The sequence below is a fragment of the Meles meles genome, chromosome 7 (genome assembly GCF_922984935.1).
Source record: "Meles meles chromosome 7, mMelMel3.1 paternal haplotype, whole genome shotgun sequence".
NCBI classification, from domain to species: Eukaryota; Metazoa; Chordata; class Mammalia; order Carnivora; family Mustelidae; genus Meles; species Meles meles.
The window spans coordinates 149,260,258-149,285,346 of NC_060072.1; the positions used below are offsets into that span (position 1 = coordinate 149,260,258).

Sequence of the window (25,089 nt, forward strand, 5' to 3'; positions counted from 1 at the left end):
TCTGAACGCCCTGTTAAATGTGACTTACTAAATTGGGGGGAAACACACAGAAAGTAAAACCTGCCGTCCTGACCATTTGTAAGCGTGTCGTTGGGCGGCTTGTGGTGTGACCGTCACCACCATCCACCTCCAGAACTTTCTTCTTTTCTCGAACTAAAACTCCGTCCCCATCACACACCAGGTCCCCTCATCCCTCAGCCGCTGGGTCCCACCGTTGCATCTTCTGTGTCTCTGGGTCTGACCCCTCTGGGGACCTCAGATGCCTGGGCCCCACCGTGTCTGTTGTCCTGCAGGGGCCGGCTCAGCCCCGTCCGTGTCATGGCCCCGAGCTTGGTCACATGGGACGATATTCCGTTGCGCGCACAGGCTACACCGTGTCATCCATCCTTGTGTCGGGGCGCTCGAGTGTGCGGGTAGCTCTGTGAGACTGTGCTTTCCGTCCTTCTGGGTGTAGACCCAGAAGTGGACGTGCTGGTTTGTCGCGCCCCATCCGTGCACGGCCGTGAGCTGGTGGCCCACGGCGGCCGTGAGCTGGTGGCCGACAAATGAGTGGGTCCGCTGGCCGTCTGATGCCTTCCTTGGAGAAATGTCTGTCCAAGGCCTTTGCCCCGATCTGCAATTCACAGACCAGATGCTCTTTCAGGCTGGAAGCCCGGCCTGCCGCACGGTGCTAGGGATTTACAGAAACTGAGTAAGTGCCCGGGGTTTATCTAACTCGGGCCGGCTGCTTCTGTCTGCCCAGTCTGGGAATCCTCCAACGCAAGGACTTCGAGGATCTGAAACAGTTTCGACTAGTTCGTAATTTTGCGAAGGCAAGCTCTGAAATGATTTCGTGTACTTTTGTGGGTGTTTGGCTGGTCGCCCTGCTTTATTAGAAAAATGTAATTTCATTTTGAGATGCCCCAGACTAAATCACTTGAGCTTCACACTCTTTGTGTAACATTATTGGGTGCCTTTAATGGAATTATAACTCAAGCAAGAGACTTCGTTCCCGTGTAGTAAATTAGCTTGGCTGAGAGGGCCTGGGAGAGCCCGCCCCTCCCTGGCTGCGGCTTCTCGTCCCGTCGGATGAAGAAAGAGCAGGCGTTTTCTATTTGAGTGATTTATTGTTCTCTCTGAGTGAACATTATATCGTTGCCGTCCCTACTGGAAACGCCAGCTGTTAACAGGATCCTGAATGAATTTCAGTGTGAACTCCCCTGGCCTCTGGAAAGCTCGGGTAAAGAGAAAACAGGCTCAGAATTGCAAGGAAAAGAGCACATTGCAGGCCTGTGGCCGAGCGCCCGAAGGCTGGCGGCGGATAAAACCGCTGGCTGAGCTTTTCACGCAAAGTCACACTTCGAGGTGGGCAAAAAGGGAGCCCTCGTGTGTGCCCACGGGGCAACAGTCCCCTTCCCCGGGACAGAGGCAGACGTTGGCACGGGAGGCACCAAAGACCTGGCCCGGTGCCAGCGATTCCTGGCGATGCAAGTGTCCCCTTGGCAAAGTAGCTCAGCCCCCGGGGCCAGGCCAGACACAAGAACCACCAGGACCTGGGAAGGCCCCCGTCTTGGCCCCAGGATGCAGGGGAGCAGGCGGGTGTCTGAGAACGGGGAGGACCGCATGTGCCGTGCCTGGACGCGCTCTCCTCTGCCCTGGGGTAGGCTCCCGCGCGGACAAGCACCCCTAGCTGCTGAGGTTGGATTTAGTCGGCGGAATCTCTACAGAAAGGGGCTTTTCCTTCGGCCCCTTTGTGTGTCCTTTTTTAATGTCTCCCAAGTGCATTCCCTCCCACAATTCCCCGATCTCTCCGTTTAAGAGGGAGACTGCGGGGACTGTAGGTCATGAGCGGTGTGCCCTGGGTCCAGTGTCCCACCCCGGGTGGACCCGGGACAGCTGTTGCCTCCCCTCCCCCCACCAGGGTGCAGGCAGAGGCGCGCTCCCGGGCCCCCATCCCTGCTCCGTCGCTTGCCCGTCTGCAGAGGAACAGAGGGGGCCTCGGCCCGCACCTCTCCCTCCGCTGCCCAGATGCTACCGAGCGCACTCCGGGGTTTAACAAGTCCCCATGGTCCTGCACTTCGAGCCCACAAAGCACTTCTCCACTCACGGGATAAACGGTCCTGGCTATATTGGCGTGCGTCTCGTTTAATTACAGCTTCTCCTTGTTTCACTTCCCTCTGCGCCCCACCCGGCATCCCAGGAGCTCAGGCAAGGTCGTTGCCCCAGAGACAATCGCTGAGTGTTGAGGGACACAGAACAGAGGGGAGATGCCAGCAATGAGACAAGAAGAAAGACGGAAATCGTGAAGTTAAAACTGAAAGGAGAGAGGAGTTTTTTAAAAATGCTGTCGGAAATTCAATGAACGACTGAACCAGCAGTGGCTGAAACCAAAGCGAGCGTTCGGCCTCCCTTGCCCGAACTCTTGGTCATAAGAACATAGGACAGCGTTGAGTTTTTCTGAAACTCGATGTCAAAAGTGCGTTTCCTGTTCTTCTTTTCTTTCTAGACAAAGTCAGCATGTTGTCGGCCTTCATCGCTCCCTTCAAGCACTTAAGTCCCGGCGCCACGAACACGGAAGACGAAGACTGTCTAAGTAAGCAGTTTCCCCACGCGGAGAGCGGCGTCCTCCAATGTCCCCAAACACTGAGACCTCGGAGTGATGGGGGGGACTGTCTGGGCTTCCCGGAGCAGCAGACTCTGCTCCCGCTCCCCCGTCCCCTCCCCCGTCCCCTCCCCAAGCTCCTTCCCCAACTTGAATCCCGTCCCCACCCAAAATCCTGTCCCCACCAGGGTTCCATCTCCACCCGAATCCTGTCTCCACCCAGAATCCCTTCCCTGCCACAAAATCCGCTCCTCACCTAGAATCCGCTCCCACCTGGAATCCCGTCCCCACCTGGGGAGCAGGACAACAATTTCAGTGACAATATAATTGAGAACCCCAGGGATTGTAGGGGGAAAATGCATTCTCCTGCACCCCTCTCCTCTCTTTCCTTTGTTTTTCCCCTTCAAAAGGAAAGGAGGATGGGAGGGAGGAAAGGAAGGAGGGAGGGAGGGAGGGAAGTGAGCACAGTTTGTACAATGACTCAACAAGGGAAAGGCTGGACGGGTGCCTACCTGTTGAGACACTCCTGGCTCGTGAAGGCACCCGGGAGGCAGCAGAGCAGTGCGGTGCGGAGGGACTCTGAGCGGTCCCCCTGCTGAGACCACGGAGGGACCCCTGGCGGGGAGCAGGGCTGGTGCATGGGGGTGGAGCTCCTGGACGTGACCGCCACACTCCCAAACCCCAGACCACACAGATCCCCTTGCATTTCAATATGACCTCACCGATGGGCCGCCCTTCCGCCAAGTGTGACGGCGCAGACTGCTCAAGGCTCGAACTCCCCAGGACCTTGACCAGGACTCACTGCGGGGGGACCCGCAGCCGCCGCTCTGCCGTCGGCTGGTGAGACACTCAGCCGGCAACAGGACAGAGGCTGAGGACATGCCCGGCGCCCCTGCCTGAATCGACGTGACAGAGCAGAGCAGGGGTCAGATGGGCACAGAGTCCCACGGAAATCAGGACGCGGCTCCCTGGGCCACACGTCCAGGGCGCCTCCTCAGCCAAGTTCGCAGACGCTTGTGTGTTGTCCCAGAGTCTCAGCGGGAAAACCTCCAGGACTCGGTCCGTGTGTGTACAAGTACCTCACAAATGGGGCCCACACGCCCATGCGTGCACACGTCCGCCAGCCGCAAGCACACGCCCATGCGCTCCAAGCTGAGCGGGACATGTGCACGCAGCAATTCGGCTAATCACGAGGAGAGAACGTGCTGAGACGGAGAATCTGCCTCCTTCGCGGGGGGGCTGGGACCTGCTGGACGTAGCTGGAGCCCCGCGTGGGGCTACACCTCCCGGACAGGCTCTCGTGCAGTCACTGATCCCTGCGAGCCCGCGCCACGGGTCCCAGAGCCTCGCGGGCATAACCCGAATCACGGAGTTGGGATCAGATCGCGTGGGACCGTATGTGAAGACGTTCAACCTGGAACGCAGTAAACGCACAAACTGGTTGTTTCCCCTAATCGGTGGGAACCTACGGAGAAGAATGACTTTTAATTGTTCATTACACATTAGAAAGCCTTTGTAACGCCTGGAAAATCCTTACTTAGAAAACCCTATTCCCAAACACCGTTCAGAGCAAACCTCCAATCAATGGCCTGACGGTGCCTTCTAATACCGTTGACACAGTCCCGGCCGCAGGTAAGCAGGCGCCCGGGAGGTAGGAGAGGAGTGAGCGGGGCGAGCAGGGCGCGGGTGGCGTGTGCTGTACGTGAGCGCACCTGTGCGGTAGAGGTGAGCGCGACCGGGAAGCGTCCTTTATCCGTGCAGCCATGTGATGCAGGCGTGTCTGCGCCGCGGTTAGGCAGAGGTGCACGGCCGGCTCCTGTGTGGCTCACCTGGGCACCGTCAGGCTGGCTTTCCCATGGCCACCGGCACTCAGTGCCTCGTCCCTGGAGCCTGAGCTCCCACTGCCAAGTGCAGAGCTGGGGTCAGGGGTCAGTGCCCGGAGACACTCAACCTATCCGGACGCCAGCCATCAATGGGGTGGGTTTCCGCTACGGGTGTCCTAGACAGCAGCACGTTGGTGAGGCTTCCTGCCCGAGCGGGCAACTCGGAAAGTTTTTTCCTTAAACGCTGAGAGGGCCTGAGTCACTGCCCTGGCCGGTCACCGCTGTGCCTACCACTGACCCAGGCCACCCGAGGATGGGTCATCCCTGCGCTGTGGTCTGGAGGGAGGAAGACCCACCCACAAAACCTGCTTGATCCACACCCACGTGGGGCAACCACCACGTCCAGGACCACGTGAGACACGTCCTCAAAAGGAAGCACCTTCTTGGTGACACGGGGCCTCAGACCTGTGCTTCTGCAAGCCGGCCCACGTGGCCTCTCAGTGCTCCCGGCATGGATGTGCCACAGTGACCCCCTTCCCACGCAGCTTCTCACCCACGAAGCACCAGGGCCTCCCTCTGGCCGCTGGCCTCGCTCCTGTGGGTCCCCATCTGACGCAAATGTGGCAGACCAGATGGCTGGGTCCTGGTGTCCTACTCCCTGCAGCCACGACAGCGTCACCGTTGGCCACACGCACGGAACAGCACCCCGTGCTGTGCCTAGCTGGAGAAGTCTGGCTGCGTAGTTGGAGCAGACAGACAGACGCTGGCCCCAGAAAGGGGGACAGCAGACGGGGTGATGCAGGTGCGTGATACGTGGGCACAGCTGCCTGCTGGAGCCCGACGCCGTGACCGCGGGCGTGGGCCTCCCCCTCCACGTGGCCTGTCCATGTTGGAAGGACGCTGCCAACACACAAGGGCAGCCTGCTGGTCTGCCCTTACTCTGGGAGGAGATCTTTCACCTGAAAAATAAAATTTTAGCTGCAGCCACACCAGTATAAAATTCTGCACTTTCTCACTAAAATGCAATTCTTGCACGTGTGGAACCTCTCCTTTCGCCAAGAGGGAGAACGCATGCACGGGCTCAGGAAACGGACCAACGTGAGCGCAGAATGGAAACAGCCGCTTCACGTCCTCCCGCGTGTCGCTCAGCCTGTGTCTCTTGGGCACCGGGCGGCCTTTAAATCACGGCGATCATTCTGCCGCTGGCGCGTGTGGTGTCCGTCTAATGGAGTCTGAAGTTATTCACCTGCTTTTTTTCTAATTTCCACAATGGAAGGACACAAGTGACTCTCAGAATTGCAAAGCCACCGTCGGTGGAGGTCTCGTGTCCGACGCAGGGAGGACGAGGGAACTCTCCCTGGACCGGCGTGGGCGTGCAGGACACCTGCACGTGCTTTCCTCAGAGCAGGACTTGGCTGAGGGAAGGCATGTGGGATCCAAGTCGGAAATCTTCCAGCGCGACTGAAGGCTCAGTGGGGGCTCCGTGGGGTGGGGGGAGCCGTCCTGGGCCCCCAGACCCATCACCCCGTCCTGCCCCCGCCTCTGCCCGCTATCATTTGCCCGCAGGTAACGTCTGCATGCCAAATGCATGCGTACGGAGAGTGGGGACAGGTTCGTGGAACAAGTGACCCTCCATCCGGCCCATGCAGGGAGGTGAGCCGCCTGCAGACCCACTGCGCGTCTCGGGTTACAACGGGCTCGTAGAGCAATTATTTGGAAGAATGAATTCCAGGGTAGGATTAAAGGACTTTCTAATTCTTACAGCCTAGTATGTCCTGTCTGTTTGAGCTGTTCCAAGTGTACAAGTACGTGTTCAGAAAGGAATCGTTTTTATCATGGAATAAACATTCTAGTGCCAAGGTCTACACCCACAACCCACGGAGGGTCCGGGCAGGTGGGCTGCCTCCCTTCTGTCAACTCCTTCAAGACAGGGGCAGCCGTCGTCTCCACGGTGGCCACGATCGGTCATCGGGAAGCACACAGCCTGGAAGCCCGTGGCGTTCACGGATCCCATTTCCAGAACCCCGTTGCACGGGTTGTGTCCCCTGAGCCGTTCAGGAGCCCCGCATGGCAGGCTCTGTGTGCCCCCCTCGGCCGCCAGCATGCTTTCCTGCGGCCTCCAGACAGAGGAGCTGGTGCTCACGCCGCCCGTGAGGTCTGGTGTGGCTCACGGGGCCCAGGAGCAAGAGACTCGGCTGGGAAAGGAGCCCCGTATAATGGATGCCGCGGGGCCCGGACCCAGGGAGCGCGTGTGGGGCAGGTACTGCTGGCTCGTCTGACAACAGAGTAGGGAAGCCTATCAGCTAGCGGAGAGCAAAGTGAGAACCACTGCCTGGTCGGGGAGGGGACTGGACGGACCCCCTTTCCCTGGGAAGAGGGAAAGCTGCATTTATGAAGTCCGAACTGGGTCCCATAAGAAACCCGTGTGGGATCGCGGCGGCGACACGCCCACAAATGGGCATCGGGTTTTCCTGGTGGCCCCGGCAAAGCGGCATGTGTGGTCCCAGAGCAGGCCCGTGGGTCGGCAAGCCGGAGCTGCGGTGCGGGTGGGGTCCCTCCCCCCAGGCAGCCTCCCCTGCCCCGCGCCATCCCTCCTCTGGGGACCGGGACTCACTGCGCATCCTACAGGCATCTGTCCGTCCGTCCCACGGGACCGAGCCTCCCAGAAGACAAAGGCCGTTTTCCCTCCGACTGTGCCGGGAGCCTGATGGCCACTGACTCACCGGAGCTCTGATGCCGACCGAAAGGGAGAGACGCGGGGTGTTCTGTGTTGCACTCTGGGGCCTGTGGGCTCCGCGACAGAGGGATGTGCTCAGACCCGGCCTTGGGACAGCCTGCAGCCACCCAAGCCCACACACTCTGACAGGACAGAGGCCGTTACCCTGCTTCCTGGGGGTCCCGGAATTCCAGGGGAGACGGCAAGGAAGAGCGTCAGAGCGTCTGCCTCTTTCCTTCTGCCCCACAAGGAGACGTGTTTCCTGCACGTCAGGGTTTGGGCCGGACGTCCTCCCCGGGCTCCTTCAGGGCACGCTCGGAAAACTGTCACGGGGTACGCGCTCCTCAAACCCACATCTGCTATTCTCGGAAAGTGCAGTTCGGACACGTGGAGGGACCTGCCCCTGGTCACACGCCCCTGAGAGACAGAGGGGACGTGGGTTCTCGTGCACAGGAACCCCGAGCTCGCGGCGTGACCGCTGACCTGCCGGCCTCCTGCCGCTTCTGCCGACCATGCTCAGACCCCGCGGCCAGCGGAACGGAGCGCTCGGCCGCGGCGGGGGAGCCGAACCCAGGCTGCGTGTCTGCAGGAGCCAGAGGTTGTGGCAGAGCGTCCGGGACGGGACCCAGAAGCCCACTGTGTCCACTCGCTGTTGGATATTATAGAAGGGCCTCCGGGCCACAGTCCGATAAGCGTGGCCAGTGCCACGGACAACGGTAAAGGCGGCGACCGTGGCTGCCATGCGTAGGGCAGGGAGGGGAGAAGTAGTGTCGGTGCGGGTGGAGGGGAGCGTCCGTCCGAGGGCGGCTCCTCCACGATAACCCTTTCCGCCTCGAAAGGCGACAGAGGTCATCTGATACGCTACCCACTTCCTGGGCGCGAACCGTCCCAGCGATCCCCACCCTGCGGGAAACCAATGAGAAATTAAAGCGCTCCCAGCAATTTTCAACACAATCTAGGATGGGGCTTTGGGTTGGGTTGTGGTTTTCCCATCTTTACGTTCAGTTGGAGAAACCGCGTGGTTAATCTGGTCTGCTGCATCTTGGCCTGAAACACCACCGTGGCAGGGCTCCCGGCTGCCCCGCCTGGGACGCGCAGTGATTAACGGAAGAGGCAGAGATTAAGTGCCTGATATTTGGACGGTGATTATTCTACTAAAACAGGCTGTACATGGAGGGCACCGACCTCTAACCGAGAAAACCCTCTGCGTCCCGCCTTTGAACAAAGTCCCCTCCGCAAACCTGACACTGCGTCGAAGCACACTGCCGGGGGCGCTCCGCAAACGGGGACCGCGGCCCGTCCAGCTCAGCCAGCAGGCCCACGGGCGTGTCCCCGACAGAGGCCTCCTCCCCACCGGCACAGGGCACGTTTCTGTTATGTTCTTCGCCAGCAGGCCACGAGGGCGAGGTCACAGAGCCCAGCATGCTTCCTGCGGACCGGCTCCGGGGCGGGACTGGGGAGCCCACACGACGTCTGCCCACGAGCTACGGGCCAGTGTAAAAAGCACCCCCCGTTTCCCCGTGTCTAACAAGAACAAACTCACTCCCGACTCCAGCGCACGTCTGCACAGGCCCCGCCTGGCCCCAGGGGGCCGCCTCACCTCCCACGTCTGCTGGAGCCCAAGGCCGACCACGCTCCACAGCCTCACAGCCGCCCAGAGCCCAGCACAGGGACACCCTGCGAAGGAGCCAAGAAAACGATGGACAATTCTGCACAAAATCAACCTTAGAGCAGCCGCAAATGTTCCTGGGACCCTCCCATCTTGACCAGCAAGCCCACATCTGGGCTCCTTCTAGAACACAGGGCCGTGACCCCCACACAGGGTGGATTTTAGGAAGAAGAAGGGCAGCGAGGTGGAGGTCTCAGGGATGCTCCGTGAAAGGCGCCAGCCCCGCTCACCGCGGCTGCCCTCGGAGGATTTCAGAGACCTGAGGAGTCAGCGCACCAGACGCACATTCACCCGCGGAGCCATCGGGACTCTTGTCCCTTGATCCCCAAGCGATCCATGCCTGAGGTTTCCAAAACAGAACCACGTTTTCGGCCGTGAGATGTCCAAGATGGCCAGTCCACGGAGGTGAAATGATCGTGACATGGACTCACGACCCACAGTTAGCCAAGGATGGCTTTCCTCAACTCCCTTCATACGATTTCCCGCAAAGGAAGGAAGAAAAGAGCCGTCACAGACACAAAGGAAGTGACCCTCTGAGCCCGCATGGTTTCCTCCTTGTGTCTCGGGGACGTAGGCACATCAGGAACCTCCACCCGCACGCGAGAGGCCCACAGTCTGCAGTGTCTGTGTCCGTGTAACACACACCAGCGACGCCCTCATCTATGTGCTATTTCCATCATCCAGCACGTTCCTGGGGTTCGCCCCGTTGACGAACACAGCTGGGTGCCCCGCAGCATTCCGCTGCATGGGGACGGCGCCATTCCCCCACACCACCCTCGGCGGGAAAGGCCTCCCCGACCCGCAGCGCTGCCCACAGCGGATGGGAGGACGGGGCCGCCGGGCCGTTTGGTTGGGGCAATGCTGAGGGTCGCCCGGGCCCAGGGCGGGCAACTGGCCTCAGCCCCGACCCGTCCAGCCCACGCCCAGAGCAGCAGACAGCAGCAGCACGCGGGGGGCCGCGCTCCCCGCACACGCCCCCCAACAGCCTTCTTCTCAGATAGCGTCCCTGCGAGACCCGCCCGGGAATGCGGGTCCTTCCACTGGCCCCCCCACTTCCGGGGCGCCGTTCCCACGGCTCCCAGGCCAGCCGCGCGGGCGCCGGGGCGCAGGTGTGCCGCACGGCGAGGCTGTCTGCCGCCCGTCGCGAGCTGCCAGGGCCCGGGGTCACGGCTGTCTTTCTCGCCTGCAGGTACCAGCAGCGCCGACGTGAAGGAGAACCGCAACGTGAGCAACCTGGAGGCGCGGCCCCTGCCCGCGGGCGACAGGGCCAGAGGCGGCGCGCCGGGCGTGAAGAGGAAGAGGCCCCTGGAGGAGGGCAACGGCCTGTGCAGGCTGCGGCTCATCTGCAAGGAGCTGTCGTGGTCCGTGGCGCCCAAGAACGCGCTGGTGCAGCTGCACGACCTGCGCCCGGGCCTGCAGTACCGCATGGTGTCGCAGACCGGCCCGGTGCACGCGCCCGTCTTCGCCGTGGCCGTGGAGGTGAACGGGCTCACGTTCGAGGGCACGGGGCCCACCAAGAAGAAGGCGAAGATGCGGGCAGCCGAGCTGGCCCTGAGGTCCTTCGTGCAGTTCCCCAACGCCTGCCAGGCCCACCTGGCCATGGGCAGCGGCGCCGGCCCGTCCACGGACTTCACCTCGGACCAGGCCGACTTCCCTGACACGCTGTTCAAGGAGTTCGAGCCGGCCGCCCCCAGCGAGGCCTTCCCGGGCCGCCGCCCCGCCGACGCCGGGCTGCTGTCGTCCGCCTGCCGGCGGGGGCGGCTGCTCGGCCACCCCCTGGACCTGGTGGGCCCGGCCCGGCCAGAGAGGCCCAGGCCCGGCCCCGCGGCCCCAGGCGAGAGGAACCCCGTGGTCGTGCTGAACGAGCTGCGCTCCGGCCTGCGCTACGTGTGCCTCGCAGAGCCGGCGGAGAAGCAGCACGCCAAGCGCTTTGTCATGGCCGTGAGCGTGGACGGCAGGACGTTCGAAGGCTCAGGACGCAGCAAGAAGCTGGCCAAGGGCCAGGCGGCTCAGGCCGCCCTCCAGGCTCTCTTCAACATCCGGCTGCCGGGCCACACTCCCAGCAGGAACAGAAGTCACCTCTTGCCGCAGGTGAGACGCGCAGGTGGCCGGGGCAGGCGGCGTTCTTCAGAAGCCAGGAGGACGGGGCGGCGGTGGGCAGCAGGCAGACCCCTCTGCTCCCGGCCCGCAGGCTCCCCTGGGGCGCGCGACCTCCTCCAGGAAAGCCAGGCTCTGCCCGGCGCCCTTCAAAGGCCCCGTCTCCCAGCCTCATCATTAGGCCTGATGTTTGGGGGTTTGGAGAGCGTGAGCGTGTGAGTGTAAAGAGTGTCCAGACTCCGTGTTAGCCAAGCTCGCCCTTGAGACAGCAATACCCCCTGCAAGGAGCGGGGCCCTGGTCCCCAGAGCCTGGGTGAGCAGCAGGGCGCCTGGTGTCTTGCCCGGGCCACTCAGGGACCCGGCTGCTGGGCAGCACAGCGGGAGAGCAGCCCACCTGGTGTGTGACGGGGGCGGTCGGGGGCGTCTCCAGCTGGGGCCCCAGAGAGCCCCACGGGTGTGGCTCACCTCATCTCCGTGAGGCCAGAGGCAGGCTGGTGCGTGCACGGTCCCCTCGGCGCCCGAGCCAGGCCAGATGGAGGTGGGGTCCGGGGACTCGGCCGGTGGGCAGCAGAGGGCTCGGGGGGAGGGGGCTGGGAGCCGGCATCATGGTCATGTCAAGGTCATGTCACGGCCACTCTGATCGCAACAGTGTCTGCTTCTCGCCCTGGCTCACCCCGGCTTTTTCGGAAACACCGTGTCGCACTGTCCGTGTGGCGGGAACTATCCTTACACCTGGAAACAACGGCGTCCTTCCCAGTCCTGCAGGGACTTGGGGATGAAATCCACCATTTCTCCCCACGCTGCGGTATCGCTCGTGGCCACAGCTCCCGGGTCAGACCCAGAGGTCAGCCAGGCACAGCAGGGAGCAAGCAGGCAGTGAGGGAGCACGTGGCCCCGTGTGGCTTCGAGTCCACCAGCACGTGGGGGTGGGGGGGCAGTTGGCCATGGAGCACGAGCAAGCTGCGCAGCCCTCCCCGCGAAAAGCTCCAGGATGGACCCCCAGGCGGAGCGGCAACCCGGCCAGCGTCCCCGTTCCCTCGTCAGGGTGACAGTCGTGAGGCCGGCAGGGACCCACCCCCATGGCCGGGTCCGGGAGGAGGGAGACCGCGAACAGCGACCCTGTTTCCCTGCTGCCTCGGCCCCCAGCTCCGTCCACTATTTTCGGAGGTTAGTTGAGCACTGTAAGGAGAGGCTGGAGGCGTCCAGACCGCATCGGCCCCTGCCCTGCCCTTCAACCGCCTCCCAGGGACGCACGGTCAGGTAAACCCGGTGTTTTCAGAGCAGCACGGCATCCGACTCCATCCCAGAGCACCGCCCGGGGTGGGGCCTGCAGCCCTGCTCTCGCCTCCCACACCCCTGTTCCACTGCGTGTCCGCCGTTGCTCCTTTCCAGCCCTGGACTCGGGACCCTGTGGTGTAAGTCCGCCCACAGCGCCGAGGAAGGGCGATGCCCCCCGCAGCAGGTGAGCCCTGGGCTGCGCACGACCTTGGCCACGCCACATCTCCCAGCCCCATCCTGAGGAGGCCCCTCGTCCCCGCCCCCAGCGGGCCACCCATCCCGCCTCCCCCACTGCCCCGGTGCCCGCTCCCCTGTAGGCTGGAGCATGTCCGTGAGCTCTAGCCGCGATGCCCTGTCCGTTCATGTTGTGACCCCTGAGCGCCTGGAGGGAGGGGCCCGGCTGCACCACTGCTTTGTGACAGCCAGTGGACCCAGGATGCGGCTCGTCACCTAGAGCCACGCCTGAAACTGTTTTCCTCTGACGTCCGCTGCCCACCCCGGCCGGATGACGGAGGGCGCGGAGCCACGGGAAGGCTGCGGTTCACCCGTCACAGCCGAGGCCCTACCGTGCTCCAGCCTCATTACCTGCTCCCTCACCCCTGCGCCCCAGGGCCGGGTGGGGCCGAGCAGGCCAGGGGACCCAGGGCCGGGCTTCACTGGGCGCTTTACAGAATGTGAATCCCTGTCTTGGGCGTGGTCTGGATTCGGGGGCTGGATTCCAGGGCTGGATTCAGGGGCTGATCTTTAATTCGAAAAAGAGATCCCAAGAGTCTAAGTCGTGACTTGCTTCCCTGCTCTGCCCGATGCTTCCCCCGTGGCCCTGGGCTCCATGTCCCCAAAGGCACGACCCTTCACCCCTAACTGTGCTGTTAGCACCTGTGTGGGGAGAGACAGCCAGCAGTCCCGGCCTGGCCCTGCTCCCGGAAAAGGCAGGTCCCCACGACCCGGAGCCCACAGCAGCCATTCTAACGTTCCCAGCCCTGACTCCTGGCTCTGCCCCACACAGGGCGGTCTTAGGTGAGCGGGATGACCAACCGGGAGTGTGGTGGGTCACAAAAGCACCGGCTCAGAGTGCTCCCCAAAGGCCCAGAGTGCTCTCTGCTGGAAGCCGGAAGCCCCCCGTCAGTGAAGGAGAATGCAGGAAGGATTCGATTGTGACGGCTCACGGGGTCAGGGGCGGAGCGTACGTGCTGGGGCGCAGAGCAGGACCCCCACGCTTCTGTTTTCCACGCAGGGAGGTCAGCTCCCCTGCCCCGTTCAGCCTGGAGACCAGGTCCACGCGGGCCTGGAACGGCATGCCAGAGGCTCGCTCTGTCCTGACGACAAGTCTGGGCGAGAGCAGGCTCCCCAGCGCCCCTCGGCTGAGGACCCACGAGCAGCCTGTCCGGAGAGGCCACCGCGCTGTGCTGGTCACCCAAGCACCAGCCCTGCTGCGCCTGCAGGTGGAGGGTCCCTCCCCGCCAGGAAGCCACGTAGCACTTGCTTCCACGGCCAGTTTGAAGGAGGCGGTTCTGAAGAGCGGCAGGCCCGGGGACAACGGTATGGCAGGTATTCTCCAGGGTCTGATTTTCACCAACTCTTTACGGGGGCATTTCTCAGAACTGAGCTAGTTTCGTTCCTTTACTTTCCCGAGATCTGGCTCCGGGTCTCTTATCCAGAGGGCTGAGACCAAGACTTGATTAAATTCTCTACAACACAGTACAGACCTGGGGGGTCGATCACACTCCCACACAGGTGTGCGGGCTGTGCACTGTGCAAACATCCGTGCATAAGGACCGCCAGGGCAGACCAGGAGGTAGCTGGCCCACTTTCCTAGCCTGCTTTTGGTGCTGCTTCTCAGTACAGGACCCCTTGAGCTCACGAGATGCTTGCAAGTGACACCGAGCCTGCGTCAGCGTCTACAGACGGTCCCCAACCCAAGATGGCTCAACTCCACAATGTCTCAGCTTTGCGCCAGTGCAGAAGCGATACGCGCTCAGTAGAAGCCATTCTTCAAGTTTTGAGTTTGGGTTTAGAGTCTCATCCTGGGCGCGCTTGCCTTTTGAGCGGCTCCCATCAGCCCCATGATCATGGGGGTCACAGCTGGTCCACAGACAGCCGTCCCGCACCCATACCCGCCGCCGGCTCTCCACGGTGAGTGTCATACGGAACACACTATGTGAGACCGTCCACACGGGATTCCCGTGTAGGCGCCCTGGCGGGGATTCGTCCCAACCGTGGGCGGAGGCCAGCGAGCTGAGCACATCTCAGCCTGGTGAGGCTCCGCTGGGACGGTCAAGGTTAGGCGTATTAAATGCCTTTTTGGCTTGAGGATATTTTCCATTTACAATGGGTTTATCGGGACACAACCTCATTAGAAGTCAAGGATAATCTCTAAATACTCGTTCCCTGGAAGCATCATCCTAAAAAAGAGATAAAATCCCAAAATCTGTATCTGCCTCTGGCCTTCACGTCCCACCCCAGCATGAAAAGAGCGGACGTCCTAGGAGCCGGAGATCCCATCAGAGAGGCGTCTCCCCGGTGCCTCCCACGGTGGACAGGAGGGTTGGCCTCGAAGGACAGTGGGTACCTGACCCCGTGGTTTCAGGAAACAAGCGCAGAGACTGACCTGCGGGAGCTTCTCTTTGTTTCGTCTTGTTTCGATTTCCACGTGTCTCAAAGGTTCGTCTTCCCCCGAGTAAGAGGGGGCGTATCTCCACCTGTGCACGCCCTCCGGGGATCCTTGCGGGGCAGCAATCCCGCCTGGCTCTGCTCCCCTATGTGCGGCCAGGGCTGAGATGAGACCCAGGGGCATTCAGGGTGCGATGGAGAGGAACCGTCCGTCTATAAGTTCCAGCATTTCAGAGCGAATGTGGCCCAGAGCTCTGGCGCACGGCCCCTTTCCTGGAAGCTGCCCCCAGAATTCGCTGCGGAACGAGGCCGAGGGGACTGTTCCTGCCTTCTCCCCAGCTGTGCGGCGGAAGCTAACAGCATGTTTGTGCAAATGTGCCGTCCTTCTCCCAAACCCCAAGGTGACCCCCAGCTGCCTCTGGCCACTTTACAGACGGTTGTTCTGATCTCGCCCTCCTGCTAGTCCCTCTCACTCGACACGAGTGGCGTCCTAACCGCCATAACGCAGAACCGTTAATTAATATTGCCATCACAAATTAGCGATAGAGGGGCCTTCAAATTTTAAATAGGCTTAAATTAAAAACAGAGAGCTGTGGAAAATCATATCCACTTGGCTTTGAAACGGCTTAACACTGTCCACGCTGGTTTCCCCGAGGACACCCAAAACCAGCAGCCGACACCAAGGCGTCCTCCCCACAGGGCTCCGGGGACACAGGGAGGGACAACCGGTGCTGACTCTGCCATCGGCCATGGGACCGGCCTGGGGCAATTCCTGAATGACGTCTGAGCAGAGTCCCGGAGCTCTGAGGGTCCCACGAGAAGAAGGACAGTTGTGGACGCCAAGTCAGTCTCTTGGAAGAGGTCGGCCTCTTCTGCACGCCAGCAAGGCGTTGTCTCGTTTCCACGTCTGACAGGAGTTCAGCTCCTCAGCTGTTTTCCTGTTGTGTCCTTGGGGAGTGGGACTAGGTCCTGACCTCACCACATCCAGGCACCTGCTGCTGCAGGAGACCCGCGCGGCCCCGACCCATCTCCAGAGGCACGCGGGTCACTCAAGGCGCAGGCAACGTGCGCACGGTATGTTCCTACGAGCGCCTCACCCATCTTACTTCTCACTGCAACACATTTGCTGCAATTTTCCTCAAAGATTTTCTTTATTTCACAGTGAGAGCGAGCGCACAAGCAGGGGGAGTGGCCGTGGGTGAGGGAGAAGCAGCCCCCCCGCTGAGCAGGGGGCCCGATGCCAGACTCCCTCCCAGGGCCCTGGGATCACGACCTGCCCGAAGGCAGATGCTTCACCGACTGAGCCCCCCAGGCACCCCGGTTTGTTAAATAACAGGACTTGGGTATGTTTGTCAGCTTAAACGTTCCCAGCACCGGGTTTGGCATCTTCAAATACAGTTAACATTACAGTTGACTGATTAGGCAGCGTCTGTCCACCAAGCTCCCCCGCCCCGCGTCTCACTGTTCCTCAGCCACGGAGCACAGCGGCGGCGCTGCGGGCCGGCAGTGATGTCTGGAGCTGTTACTTCCCAGGCCCCGGACGGCCACCCTGCCTGACGTACGATCGCACAGCCCAGCCTCACGAAGTCCTCGGAGGCAGCGCCGCTCGTGTCCTGTTGCACAGACGAGGACGCGGAGGCACGAGACATTAAACCGTCTGCCCACAGTCCGCTGGTGAGCGGCGGTGGCCACAGACAGCGTCCCCAGCGCTAAGCAGTAGCCGTCGGACATGGCGGATGACCGACCCTTTCCTGCTGGGCTGTCTTTCCGGTCAAATGCAGCGTCTGCTCCAGTCCTCCCAGGGTTGGCACAAAGGGCTGGCTTCAAAATGCCACTTTCCCTCACATCACGGGGCGGAGAGATCGCCGCTTAGAGAGGGAGCAGGTCAGAGTCTGGGATGGAATGGAGTGGAATGTTGGTTGGTAACCTGGCCCCACAGTTCAACATCGGGAAAATGCGTTTTCCTAAACTCGTGCACTCAGTGCAACTGTGAGTTCACGCAAGCACTTGGAGTTACAAGCCCGCAGAACTAAGTCCCTGTCCACCCACAAGCGAGGGGCTTGCTTTAGGAGCAGGAGTGTTCCCTCGGGCCGGAGGACAACGCCCACGATGACAAACCCGGCTTCTGCGTCCGGAGCACACCCTGTCCTCACCGAGCGTCGTGGGAGATGGTCTCCGCCCGAGGAAAGCACTTGGCGAACGACGCTCAGGTTGCACAGTCACGGGCAGAGGCTCCACCCGGGGACCTGGACCAAGAACTCAGAGCAGACACACGTGCGTGTCGGCAGCAGCAAGACGAGCACAGATTCGGGCTCCCACACCACACAGCAGGAGTTGAAGACACAACACAGGGTCTGCAGGGGATAGGCCTTCTGCCCGGCCCCAGGACCCCGTCCCCCGACCAGCAGAGGGGCCCGGCCCAAGCAATCCTGCCGGGGACAGCAGCAAGGGCAGAGACTCCCTTCCGGAGCTCGTTGGCCCTGTCCGCTGGCTCGGCCCTGTTCGCTGGCTCGGCCCTGCAGGCCATCGGGTTGGGTCCCCGCGCCCAGAACAAGTGGTTCTTTTTCCAACCAGCGTCCCAGTGGACAAAGATCAGCACGGCAGGGGTCCCGGAAGGAGGCATCAAGGGGAGGCTGAGGTGCCCAGCACGACAGGCTTCCTCACGTGGGGCCGGGTGAGGCCGACTGTCCCGAGTGCCCGCGACCCTGCACACAGCCTCCGCGGGCAGCAGACAACCTGGGAGGCGGAGAGGAAACACCAGGAATAATCGTGCCCAGAACGTGCCCGGAGGCCATGGTCCCCGACGCCCAGCGACGGACCACGCCCTGGAGCTCCAGGGACGACCAGCCAGGGTCCAGCTCACCTGTCGTGGGAGCCGACATCCAGCTTCCACGGTGCTTGACGCAGCTGCGACCTCGTTGCGGCAGGGCCTGGACCCCAACACGCGGCCGCGTGGCCAAGGACTGGAACTTGATCTGGAGAGAAGCGTCCACCCGCACAGCCCTGCACGGGGTGCCTGGACACGTATGCAACACACACCCACCTCCCCTCGTGGTCCTGGAAACTGGCTTCCTGCACGTCAGCTCCTGCTTAGGTACAAAGCTACCACACCTCTCTCCCAGTTCACGCTAAAATCGCCCGTCCCACGACCTCCTCCTGCTGGTTTCCGGGTCCGGAGTGGACCGTGGACCTCCACCGCCAGGCCACGTGCTGTTCCCATCGCGGGAGATGGGAGCAGAGGGAGGCGGAAGGACCACCACAAAGGCCACGGCCACTGAGAGTGGCGGAGGGAGAGCGGAGGGGATGAGCTGAACCACCCGAGCCTAATTCCTCCTCACGCTGAGGACGGCGATAAACTTCACCTGACACGGTGACCCTCGGCGGACTGAGAAGGCGTGGCTGTTGCTCCAGAGAACGTCTGTGGTCTCCGGAGGGGGAGTGGGGTCCGGGAAATGTCTTTTCCGTGAGGAACACCTCGTAACTCACAAGGGGCTGAATGGAAATGGAGTTGCAAAGGTCGTTCTTACTTTATGACAAGAAGGAATTTCCAAGGAGCCTGCAAACCCTTCATTTCCCTTCCCCAGCCGTGCAGGACTCATCCGTCGTAATTGAGAATGACCTAGCTCCGCAGCGAGAGCATTCATCTAACAGACGCCGACGGGCTCCCGCCACGCGGGCAGGTGTGCGAGAACCGGAGAAACGTCCTCTACGTGCCTAGAGCGTTGGTTGGGCACCAAGTACTTAAGAAGCTGACGAACTGAGGGTAAACTGATGAAATTCATCAGGAGAGTCGCAGAGAGCACGAGAGACAGCCCCAGGACGCACGGGACGAGGAGCTCAGGTACGACCGCATGCCACATGCGGCGGGTCGGACCGCCAAGCGAGAGGCGCTGTGGATGGTTTACAGACTCCCACTGCTGGAAAGCCTCCGCGCTGAACCCTGTGGAAAAGCAAAGAACCATTTCGAAATGAATTGATGCTGAATTTATACGCATTCCACAAATTTGAATGTTTGCATATTGGAGTTTCTTTAAATGGGGGACACGTTTAGAAATCACGGGATTTTACAACCAAATTACTCTTGAATAAGAGTTAATTATGTTTACATTTGTCATGAAAATATATGGAAACATGCTATGAATGGTCATATTAACCACAACAGCCCAATGTGAAGACCCATTTAGTGCTATTCAAACCCAAATTCGGTGTTAAGGCAGTTGGAAGGCAGTCATTTGGGACGCGAACATCTCTCTGACTTGCACGCACTAAATGGAATACACAAGGCAATGAGCTAGTGCCGAAAACAATGAGATCATCAGGCTTGCAGTTTTTGCTCTGATGACTTTCAAAATCAGAAAAAAGGGAAAGACTCTATCCTATCTAGGCAGGGACTTATTTATTCTTATTTAAGATGGATCAGAATGTTCCTTTAGGTTTAGAAAAGACGTCAATGACTGCCAGAGTTTATGCACAGCTCGGTTAATGGCTTGTAAACTGTCTTGCAAAGAGACTGGTTCCCACGTACCCATCCATTTATCCATCCACACCTACATGCGTCCGTGCGTCCATCCGTCCATCCATCTACCCATCCATCCATCCATCTATGTATCCATCCGTCCGTCCGTCCGTCCGTCCGTCCATCCATCCATTTTACAAGTACTTAATGAGCATACTCGGACTCAGGTGATGGGCCAAGTGCTGGGAACACAGAGTGAACAGGATAAAGAACTCCCTCTTGAGAACTGCTCGTAGCTGGTCCCTGTGTTCCCCGAATTGTGGTCTAGTATTCCCAGCATAACATCCGCATGGGCGTCATATCTTAAAATGCAGATACTGGGCGCCTCGCCTCGACTTGCCAAATCAGAATATCTTGGGCTGTATTTCCAACAAGTACCCCCAAATGACTCTTACTCATGCTAAAATTTCAGAACTGAACTGCAGGAAAGGTTTGAAATGAAAACAAATAATTACACTATGCTTTACGACGCTGTTTAGAGCTGTGTTGAGCGTCTGGTGGGAGCAGAGGAGAGGGCTAACTCAGCCCCGCACAACGAAGGCTGTTTGTTAATGAGAGCACATCCTACACACGGCAAACGCGCAAAGAAATTCCACACGTTCTGTAGAAAACCACAGCAAAAATACAAAGTTAATTTTAACTCTATACAAATGTGTTTGGCTTTTGTGAAAGAACGTTCCTTGTAAGAGGAAAGGTGCAAAAGTGCAGGAAATAATCCACCTTGAAGTGCTGACGGCGCATCTGTTAGCCCTGCCAAGCTTAACGGAAGCGCAGCGGAGTGGCCTGACGGTCAGTGTGGGCTGCAGCTGTGAGTGCACACACAGAGCACGAGCGAGCACTCCCAGTCTTCGGAAGCGGCTTCTGACCCGCGAGCCTCATGCCTGACGACTGCGGATGCTGCTGCCTGCGGCACCAGACACCAGCCACGTGTTCAGATGGATCTGACCCGGGAGAGGGGCTGAGCGCTCTCAGACTTCGTGTCGTTCACGAAGTAACACAAAGCTGAGGGCCAATCCACTGGCGGGACATCCGCGGACACCCGCTCCGCAGCACACACAGTGCGTCCCGCTCCACGGCTGACGGGGGGAAGGGGACCCGGCCGGCCCCGAGGTGACGGGCAGGCACCCCGCACACGAGTGACCTCACTGTGCTTCCTCTGACGGATCGACTTTTCCACGAGTTTATCTGCACTTCGTGCAAACATCACTGGGGGACTCTGCGTCGGTCTCCGGAGACGTCCACAGACCAACCTTGGGACAGAGGGAGCGTGGATCGCGTTCGGGGTTCAGCTGTGGCCAGGGCCCGCGGGTGTGTGTGGGGCACAGGCACGGTGTGTCTGGGGCGGGCCTGCAGCCCCCGACCCCGTGCCCCTCTCATCTTATTCCATGAGGCTTCCTGGTGTCCGGCTGGTGGGCTGCCTGCCTTCCCCAGGCGTTAGCTGCTGCCCACATCTGTCCTCCTCAGTGCCCTTTCTCTGCTACACACACACACACACACACACACACACACACACACACACTGCCTCGTACCAAAGCTGTGTACTAGTGTGATGAGAAAAATTATTCTGGGGGCAGGATAAAGGCGCCCTCAGAGAGGTTCTGGGCTCACAGCACTGTGCGGACGGGGAGGGAGGCCCCATGGTCAAGACCACGGACACCGTCGAGACCGTGGACGCGGTACTGCCTGCGGGACTTTGGGCACCTGCCCTTTCACCGTCCGGTAAAACTAGGGAGGAGTGGAACCGATGCCCCAGGGCCGCAGTGACGATAACTAGAAGGGCCCTTTTTGAACCTCATCCTTCCCCACAACACAACGTGGCCGCCTAAGTACTCTGTAACACAGGGTGACTCCAAAGTAAGCCATTATAGCACCAAAGTCAAGCAGAACCAAGGGGCGAGCTCGTAAAAATTGAGTAAACTCAGCTAAGTCCGGGGCACTTGTAATGAGCCTGGCAGTTGAGTGAGAAACGATCGAGCACTTTCCTTTAATGAGCTCAGGGACCATGCTCTGCGATGGTCCCTGGCAGCCGGCGTGGGCAGTCGACAGTGCACACGGGGTCCCAGACCCAGACGGCGGGCCAGTCTGAGAAGGCTCCCGCAGATGGTTCTGCTTCCGCCAACGGCATCCCTGCTCCGTACCCCCCTTTGGCTATTGTTATCAACGGGAAGGGGACAAGGAAAAATCTGGGTAAACTAAAACCTACAGAAAGGGACGCAGGAGCTTTGCCTCCCAGTGTCATAAATTATTTTTACGTAGAAGTAGTCAATTTAGTGAAAGAATTCGAAAGTTTTTGAGGTTTTTCCTCAAATTGATGTAGCCTGTCTGAATTAATTAACCAGATGTCATCAAAAAAACAAAATTACAAAACGTGTAACACAAGGGGAGGGGAGTTCTCTCCATCTCTACGCTCTGCTCTCAGCAGGAAACACAGGGATGGTCTTGGAGTCCTGAGAATTCTAATGTCAGAATATCACAAACGTGTCATTTTTCGTTGCAGTATTTTTCATGCATCTGTTAGACGCCCCAAAGCAGCCGCAGAGGCCTGTGCAGGTCAGCAAGCGCTCGGGTCTTCCTGCCAGCAGGTTCAGGGCCGCAGCGCCTGGCTTCCCTGCCCGGATGTGCACACGTGCAAGCGGGATGGACGGCCGGTGGCTTTCTGAGTCAGACCAACCCTATGGCACCCACGTGCCGTCGCCTCAGAATTTCACTGGTGGTTTTTCCGAGAGCCTTCCACACTGCTGCGGAACCGCCACCGCAGCCGGCACCAGAGCCCCTGACACACCGGACTGCTTGCTGGACCACTGCAGACGGGCAGGCCCCCCACTGACCCCTATGTGGTGACATTTCTGAAGTGTGGTGCGTGTCGACGGTGCGTCGAGGTAAAAGAAGAAAATCTAGAGCTTTTATTACTTTGCATTTTAATCTCATTATCGCAGTTTTCTGAGCTAAGCCAAGTACCATAAATTCTTCCTTTCAACGTGTGTGAACCCATAGTTTTTCGTATGTTCAGAGTTGTGCAACCATCACCAGTATCTAATTTTAGACGTTCCACCGCCCCCCAAAAACCCTCTTGGGTCTGGCTTCTTTGACAGCATATTTTATTCGAGGTCCGTCCATGATCTGGAAAAAGTATCGGTTGTTCATTCCTTTTCATAGCAAATGACATCCGAGTTTATGGATGTGCCTCACTGTCTTTATCCGTTCGTGTGGATCCCTCCAGCGCGCGGGAGGCTTCCACTTTCCGGCGTCCTGAGCGACGCTCTGAGCACTGGCACACACATTGCTGTGTGGACATGCGTTTCCACGTCCCCGGGTATCACCCAGCAGGAAAGTGCTGTTTCTAAACGTACTTAACATCTCGAGAACTTTCTGGCCTCTCTTCCCCCTGGAAGTGCACGGGGGCTCCGGCTTCTCCGCAGCCTGGACAACACCGCTGTCGTCTGTCCTGTCTCTCAGCCGCCCCGTCGGTGGGAAATGGCAAGTCAGTGTCGTTCAGACTTGCCTTTCTGACGACTCAGGATCTGGGGGGTCTTCTGAGGAGCCACGTATACGTCTTCTTTGGAGAAAAACCTGTTCAGATCCTTGGGATTGTTTTTATTTGGGTCTTTTATTTTCTGAGTTATAAGATTCCCTTATATATACTGGCTACTCATCCCTTATCAGACGTAAGACTTGCAAATATTTTCTCCCATTCCAAGGGTTGCCGTTGCACTTTCTTGATGACATCCTTTGAAGCATGAAAGGTTTTAAATTTGACGAAGCCCAAATGACCCATTTTCTCTTTTGTGACTTGGTCTCACCAAGATCATGAAGATGGACCCCTAGGTTTCCTGGTAACGGCTTTACAGTTTCCGCTAGAAACTCCAGGATGTTGTTGAATAGCGGTGATCTGGACAGACAAGCTGGTCTTTTTCCTAATGGTTGGGTGGAAGCCTTCGGTCTCTCACTGGGGAGTGTGAAGTGAGCCGTGCGTTTTCATAGTTGTTTCTCAACTTAAGAGAGTTCTCTCCTCTGCCCCTCATTCATGGGGCATGTCTCCTTATTCTTTAATTTTTTTAACTTCTATTTTTTGTATATTTTACAAATTACATTAATAGAGCAGTTTGTACCATGTATAAATAGGCTGATGTGTGTATGTGGAATGAACACTCACAGCTACTTTAGAAAGAAGACCGCAGGCCCCTAGCACGGCATCGCCAAGCCCATGGCTATGACCAGCCCATGCCAGGAAGGTCCACCTCACGTTACACGTCACGCCACAGACTACTGACTTCTGTTCCAGTGACTGAGGGACATCGGGTGAGCGTGAGGCTCAGTCAAACCTGACTTGCCAGTCCTTGCTGAAGGGGTCCCTATCCCGTCTTCTTCAGATGCAGAAGAATGTGGATAAAACTCGGCGATTATGCAGCTATCCCCTGCTTTCAAGGAAATAGGGAGAGAGTAAAGTAGCCCTGAAGGGAAGAGGACACGTCACTTCAGTCTGAAAACGTCTAGTGACGTCTGTGTCGATCAGGAAGAACTGAAGGAAACAGATCGCTTCTCCCACACAGCTTCCCCAGACCCATGACCTGAACCACGGGCACCGTTCCGGAGCATTCCGGCAGACAGCAGCAGCAGACGGCCAGCCCCTGCCTGAGCCTGCTCCAACACAGCGGGAACACTTGCACCAAGTCCTGTCTCTAAGGCACAAACCAGGTACCCAGGCTGGTCCCTGATGTGCGGAGTCTGGGCCGGCACCGGGCTGAGAGGCGGCCACACGTGGCTCTCAGACGGGGCAAAGACGCAGTGTTTCAGAGAGCCACCACGCGAGAGCGAGGCAGCTGTCCATAAGCACTCTCCGTTCCCCAAGCAGTCATGCAGAGCAGAATATTTGGGTGGAAACTGATGGGGCGGAGCCGTGACCAGGAGGGAGATGGAAGGTGTGCGTCTGAGAGCGACAGCCAGCCTGGAAACCTGGATAAGAGACCCTGGCGCGCTGGGAAGGACACTCCCCGGCCGGCCTGACCCCCGCCCCGGGTGGACACATGCTTAAACCCCTGGAAACGCCGGGGCCTCCTGCTTCCAGTCTGAAAGATTTTGAACAAACGATGCATTTTAATTGATTTAATTATTTAAACCCTGAAGAGTCGCTGGCACAAAGCTAATAGCAGGGGTTTCCTTATTTTATCCACACTTTCATGACTGTCAGTGCCTGGATTTACATTTGGAAATAAATAGTCTGACGAGCTTTCCATCTCCACGGGCAGCGGGCGAGGGGCGAGCAGCTCTCCGCGGTGCTGAAATGCCATCCTGCTGCGCCGCCTTAACCCTCATCCACGCGGGAGCCTCGGCCGCACACGCCGAGTGTGAGCTCCACACTGAGTTGGAGCTGAGCTCGGCGTGTCGTACGTCTACGTCGGCTCAGTGACAAGCGTCTGGAGCCACCTTTCTGCAGAGCTGCTCTGTGCTGAGCGTCGAGAAGAAAGAGGTTCCCAGGCTCGAGCTCTACGGAGCAATCCGACGGGGGACAGCGGCAAGGCAGCCTCTCCACTCCGTCCGCACCCTGTTCCGGGAACATCTGCAAAGCACGACGTGACTCAGACCCCTGGGCTATGCCACAGCTGGACCTCTTCAGGAACAAGGAGAAACACCGAGCAGGCTAGCCCCAAGAGCTGCCCTTGGCGTGGCGCCCTCCAAGTCCCCGCCTAGGTCCCGGCTGTCCTGTCCCCCCCAGCTAACCACCAGCAGGAGGCAAAATGACGCGGTGTCTGCCAGACCGCCAGTACGCCTCTGGACGCCACGTCCCCACCCTTGTCTGGA

The 25,089-nt window shown here is 59.4% G+C and overlaps 1 protein-coding gene across 1 annotated transcript in view; it reads left to right on the forward strand.

Moving 5' to 3' along the window:
* Positions 1-25,089, forward strand: part of ADARB2 (adenosine deaminase RNA specific B2 (inactive)) — a 349,296-nt gene that overhangs the window by 240,858 nt on the left and 83,349 nt on the right. The window contains exons 2-3 of the mRNA XM_046011463.1: positions 2,486-2,572; positions 9,979-10,880. Of these exons, the coding sequence (XP_045867419.1) occupies positions 2,486-2,572; positions 9,979-10,880 (989 nt within the window). The remainder of the gene's footprint in view (positions 1-2,485; positions 2,573-9,978; positions 10,881-25,089) is intronic.